The 6,000-nt window shown below is 48.8% G+C and overlaps 3 protein-coding genes across 3 annotated transcripts; 1 reads left to right on the top strand and 2 right to left on the bottom strand.

Moving 5' to 3' along the window:
* Positions 1-540: 540 nt before the first annotated feature.
* Positions 541-762, bottom strand: EPUS_08356 (uncharacterized protein; the record flags this gene model as incomplete). The annotated part of the gene is made up of 1 exon (XM_007805388.1): positions 541-762. The coding sequence occupies one exon, from the start codon at positions 760-762 to the stop codon at positions 541-543; it is 222 nt and encodes a 73-aa protein (XP_007803579.1).
* Positions 763-1,515: 753 nt separating this feature from the next.
* Positions 1,516-1,830, top strand: EPUS_08355 (uncharacterized protein; the record flags this gene model as incomplete). Its single annotated transcript, XM_007805387.1, has 1 exon — positions 1,516-1,830. The coding sequence occupies one exon, from the start codon at positions 1,516-1,518 to the stop codon at positions 1,828-1,830; it is 315 nt and encodes a 104-aa protein (XP_007803578.1).
* Positions 1,831-4,011: 2,181 nt separating this feature from the next.
* On the bottom strand, positions 4,012-5,318 carry EPUS_08354 (uncharacterized protein; the record flags this gene model as incomplete). Its single annotated transcript, XM_007805386.1, has 5 exons — positions 4,012-4,212; positions 4,270-4,486; positions 4,590-4,716; positions 4,844-5,073; positions 5,164-5,318. 5 exons carry the CDS (start codon positions 5,316-5,318, stop codon positions 4,012-4,014), a joined length of 930 nt encoding a protein of 309 aa, XP_007803577.1.
* Positions 5,319-6,000: the final 682 nt, after the last annotated feature.

Below are 6,000 nucleotides of genomic sequence, written 5' to 3'. Positions count from 1 at the left end.
GAGAGGGCGGCGGCGCTGGTGGGGTTGTGGGAGGATGAAGAGGGGGAGGGGCGGAGTTTTTTGGTGGGGCGGTGCGACGGCCGCGAGAGGGAGGTCGGGATCGATTCGGGGATTGGTTCGGACATACTGGGTAGGTCGAGAAGGAGTACTCGAATAGGAGGTTTGTGTTAGAATCGAGATGGGTGTTGATAGGTATGCTTGGATGGCGCAGGAAAGTGAGATGTGTTGGTGAGCCTACAGGAGTTGTGCGGAGGGGGGTGATAGTACGCGCGGGCGGTTGGGATATGTTGTATGTGAGAAGGCAGTTTATGCTAGGGATCCACGGTATTACAATACATACTAGAAGTGAGAGAGGGTAGAAAGAGTTTAGCAGTAAAAGTACGAGACGAGCGACAAAATCGTTGTATCAGCCGGAGTTTGCATCCTCCTAAAGCCCGTCTTGGCAATATCACCGGCACACAACTTGAAGGTGGAATTGGAAGGGGAAAATTTCACACTACACCTCTCCCGCTCATTGTATTGGGACTAACGCTACAGCCGTCAGCTCTGGTATCTCTGATCTCTCTGAAGCTCAAGGATGCGCTGTCTTTCCTCTGATGTTGTCTTCCATGCAGGGTGGAACTTCTTCTTCAGATACTCCAAAGCATTCCTCACAGCCTCTCTGATCTCTGCAAGGTCTCTTCCACCCAGCCATCCACCGTCTTTAAGGTCGAACTGGTAATCACTTCTCAGCGAAATATTCTGCGCTGCAAATCGTGCCATGATCCGACCGTTGTTTGTATGATAATGAGGCTGGCAACAATAATATTCTTTTGGTAAACAAATCATACGCTGGGAGTATACTGTCCATCATCATAAAGACTTAGCGTTTGACGGTCAAAGAGATGGCCGGTCATCAGTTCAATGATGCAAGGGGAACTAGGACCAAAGCACTTGGTAAGGTGAGTATTGCGTCGATCCATGAAGTTCGTCCGAGAAGGTTGGAAACGTAAAAGTCCGTGGGGCCAACGATCTGATGACGGAGCCGACTCTTCAGAGACCAGGAATTGCCGGCATGATCATCAAGATGCGTGGAGCAAGGCGATTTCGAAAGCGTTGTTGATGACCGCATCATTCTGGATTTGACACCGAGCAAGACAGCCTTGAACAAGATAGTATTGAAGAGCGCACTCAATTGGTGCAGTCCATGGATCCCCTTGAATACTTCGCGTTCTCCATCTTTCGACGCAATGTGACTATTGCATGACCATGCCACACACAATTGTATTCTTGTCATAGGGTCAGCAACCAATCAGACAATGGCCTAAGCCATCGACATCGAATCTGATAACCAGTCAGACCCAGACAGTCAGATCCCAAGGATTGCGTGAAGGAATGGACCACTTCTCTATAAGAAGGCCGCACATCGGCGGCGTACATGGAAGACGGAAAAGGATATCTGATCAAAATCAACCATTACTTACACAAGGCCGACTTTATCAGTACCCCAACCAACCCACACATCCATCAACCACAATGCTCTTCTTTCTCCTCACCCCAGTCGTCCCCCTACTCCTCAGCGCCAATGCCGCGCCGACTGCACTACTCCCTAAGCCCTCAACCCTTGACACCGCCGGCCAGATCGTCGAAGCCCGGGCAGATGTCATCGCCGACAGTTCCTGCGAGGCTAAGGCGGCCTGGGCGTTGAGAGAGTACCAACGTGTTGACAAACAATGCGATGACTGGGGCATCAAGGCCTTCTTCAATAGCGAATGTTATTATGCCAAGCCCAAGAACTGCTGTCCGGAAGACAAGAAGTCGAAGGATTGTAAGAAATTTTGGCCGCATTGACGGGGAAATTGGTCATGTCAAACAGCAGACAACTGACCATTGGTCATGCTGGGAACGATTTACTTGCATGTAGCCCGCCATTCTTGTTGGGCTGTGTTTGAGTGGGATTTTGGAGCCTTATGCTGTTCAGCTTCTTGATAGAAATGGATAGCAATGTACATTTTTTCATTCGGTTTGAGTACCGTTCGACAAGAAGTTTCCCGCTTACTTCGTGAAATTGTAGTGTGACCACAATTTCTCCCTGTGTCGCTGGCCTGGTTCGAAGCCGCGCTTGACGCTGTATTGAGCTTGGGTAGCGCCTTGAGTGTAAGGTGTTTCAGAGTAAGGAGGGTCTAGTATCGTTCAATCTTCGCTTGTAGTGACACACCGGCAGGGTTCATATCTCTAGCCCCGGAGTAAGTAAAGGACTGCTTACCCATCCTGGTTCCCAAGTAGTCCATTCTTTCAAGCTCGCTGGTTGTGAGTTTGACGGCGGAATATGGATAGATAGAGCGGTAGTGTATCAACTCGCGAATGCTGAATCCTTACTCGTAAGAGATAATGTTGACTCGATCTCCCCTGTGCAGAATTGAAGGTGTTGGCCGGCATCGTACTAGCACATAGCACATTGTGTTTTTCCGGTGTTTGAAATTAGAGTTATAAACAAGTGTTCAGCAGCAATAACCAATATCCTTTGGCACAGTGGTGTAGTGGCTTAAAATCCCATTACCTTGCCACGAAATCGACAGTCCCTCCCAAAGGTTCGAACCCGACAACTGTTACGCTGGCACATACCCCCCGAAGCCAGATACCAGTCCTCCTCCTCTTAAATACGAAAATTCCTCCCCTCCAGCGCATACGAAAAAAACCTCCCGAGGTTTCTCCTGATCCTGAACTGTCTACTACAGACAGTTCGGGTTCAAGGTTTTGCTTTTTCTTGCTTCAATTTTATCAAATCTCGTGGTCACTTTTTGTCTTCATAGATAGAGAAGGAGATGGATGACACTTCAGCCCCCGCTGGATCACAGTGAAACTAAGCCAGGTATCTGCTTGTTCAAACCACTCTGAAAAATGTTTTAGCTCTTAAGATGCTATCTTCCTTTTGCAGACTTGATGAGGAAAATGAACGCAGTAAACCAACCAGAAAGCACTACCAAGGGAAAGCTGCAAGCCCATGGTGGTTGGTTTCAGGGCAAGTATGTACTAATCACTGCTTGCTTAGCGTAGAGGGTTTACATCAGGCTTTCAACCATACCGTGGAGGCTGAATCTCAGGCTTCGTGAGCAGCTATCAACCTATGCGAGTCTGTGTTGCATCATTTGGATATTCGCAGAGGAATAGGTGAGTCGCACTAAAAAGTTTTGCTAGTCATGCAAATGCGATTAGTGGGTAAGTTCAGACTTATACCATCATTCTTGAAGTACTCCGTATCAATTGTCGATATGGTGAGATAGCAAAGGCAACGAGTCAAATCTTCGAGTAACGTTCGGTGCACCTACCACCCAGCGGACAAGGTCATCCGGATGAAATTCGGATCGGTCTTGCCGCATTGGGCAATCAGTCACACTAATTAGTTAGTGTGTAACAATCTGCAGCGGGTCCGTAGAAAGCAAGTGGTGTTATCCGTCAAGGGGTAGTGCACGTAGATATCCGTACAAACAGGCTGTACTATACAGCGAGATTTAGAAGCGATATCGCAGTAGAAATTGAGCAATCAAAAGCAGGCGGAACGCAGGGATTACGCGTATGAAACCTGGCCAATAGTTAGGTCCTCTCAGAGTTCAAACAGTAGTTAGTAGTTATCATCCGCCGGTCAGAGAGCGGCGCTGCATACTGCGGGTGACGATCTGTCTTGTTGATTGGAGAGAATGGTTTTGCGATCTCAGCTATAGATTGGGTTATGAATCTCGTACAATCACTTGTTGACTGGATTCAGGAGTTTTTATTCATTTTACTAAGGCTATGTGTAACCGAGATGAGCCTCCAACTCTGCAACAAGGAATGATAAGGCGGAAGCTCTCTCCATCTTTCCAAGTGGTACCGCCCCCCGCCCGCATTCAACATTGTTCGGCCTCTGGTCTGTTGTTTTCCTAAGTTAGTCTGAAGCATTCCAAACAGCCAAGAGATTCCGTCAGTGGTTGGTCTTGGCATAAATCTGCAAAGAACTTGAAAATTTACCATTTGTTGTGCTAGATCCAAGGATCATGCCTCCGATCTCTCTGGAGCAGTCGTGTACAGCACATGCCCCTTGACAGCAAACTCCTTGATGATCTTCTGTCCACCGTCGGGCTTGATCAACCAGTCCACAAACGCAGTTGCCATTGCCTTGTTGGCTCCGAAAGCGCCGACGAGTGCATGCGCCGAGTTGAGTAGCGGATCATCTTCATCGTCTGTTCCCTCGGCCTGTCCTATAGGTCAGTGCTTCTCGATATCGTCCGCATGGACATGATTGAAACCTACGAATATCTCAAGGCTGTCCGTCACGTCTTCCTCGATGGAGTACCACGTTCCTCGATCGACGAGGGTGTATTCAGCTAGTTTGCTGGCTATCCTGAGGGATTGAAAAGGGAAATCGATGTACTGGTGGTACCAGGTTGAGTAGGGGTGGGACCAAGGGGCTTGGCCTATCGTGATCCAGATTTTGGATTCGCAGATGTTGCTTGCTGATTTGTCGAAACTGAGATGGTTAGGGATGGGCGTTAGTGGTTGAACCATGGAGAATGAGGTAGGTAGATTGAGGTTGAGAAGACGTGTATTTCACAATGCCTGGATGGACCTACCGAGAGAGGTATCGAACAGGATGCTTGCTGTTGGCTGTCTCAATGGCGGCGCAAAATATCTGTGCGAACAGGTCGTAGACTGTTTGCTGGCTTCCCACAGGCAGCTTTGCGGGGTTTGATTTCGGGCCTTCAAATTCTGTTAGATTGTAGAATACCACTGCGGCAAAGGGAAAAATTCTGAATGCAGGAAGCCTCCGTACCGCCGCTTGTGCACCCTGCATCCAGTTGTACGGCACGGAAGAGGACCGACTTACCTACAAGCATAAAATGATCCCTCCAAGCATTCTCCCGACGATCAGCCACGCCCTGCCCCATCGCAATCTTCTCCGCAGTAGCATGATACGTGATACTGACATCCGCTGCATTCAACGCGAGATTGTTGAACGAAGCCGAAGTGTCCGAAGCGATCCAGCAGGCTCGGAAGGGGATTACACAGCCGGGAGGCCTCTCCGACTCTGGTGCGGAGGAATACTGCTGAGAGAAGCTTAGGTGTTCCTCTTGGTTGGCACGCTTCCAATACAGGCATACAAATAGATGCTATGCGGCGCGATTCACAATGAGAGACAAGACTCACTCATTGATGAATGCTTCAGCCAGGGTTCTGAGCAGACCGGATTGACCTGCTCCGCCGGTAGCGATGCGGAGAGTGATGGGTCCCTCGACGCCGTAGATTTCGGTTGGCTCGACGAGGTGTGGGGGTGCATTGGGAATGACTTTCACAGAAGCCATTGGGGCCTCCGGAGCGTACGGGTCTTGACTAGGGTACAAATATAGACTGTGATAATGGTTTAGCTCGGCTCGACTTGTTGGTAAGCGCTCCTGTTGCGGAACGATTTCAATGATACGCGTCGTTGCTTGAAAAGAATGACTTGCTCGTTTAAATTGTGCCAATCATTTACAATTGTCAACCTGCTGTGCAGAGTGCGTAGAAAGCGACGGGTGGGGGTCTTGGCGCCTATAGAGTTATTTCCTCCGAACTTTGTATTTTAGATTCCTAGACAATTGATGCTCAGAGCCATTCAGCTCCACAACGGTAATTCAGTTGGTCAGAAATCCACACGAGTAGCGGCAAACCCGGGTTAGCGTCAGCCACCTTAACCTTAGATTTTGAACCCCCAATGCGCGGTACGGAGTAGGATAAGAATGTACTAATTGATGCTATCGAAGTGGTTCCGCTAGCCAAGGACTGCCTTCGACCCCAAAGAGTTCGCATTCAGGATCGAAAAGCCTAAGGCCCAGAAGAGCTCGAATTCGAGTCGAAAAGCCCAAGAAAACCATGCATAAAGCCACTTAATCGGTTAGCCTCGATGTCGAAAAGATTGTAAATGAGCTGTCTAATTAGCCAAATTCAGAATAAGATTCATTTAGCACTAAATCTAGCGAGCCGATCCGAATGACCGTCATTTTATGC

Source organism: Endocarpon pusillum (assembly GCF_000464535.1).
Source record: "Endocarpon pusillum Z07020 unplaced genomic scaffold scaffold4259, whole genome shotgun sequence".
NCBI lineage: Eukaryota > Fungi > Ascomycota > Eurotiomycetes > Verrucariales > Verrucariaceae > Endocarpon > Endocarpon pusillum.
Note: the sequence above shows the minus strand (reverse complement) of the source record. Positions and strands in the feature narration are given on the sequence as shown.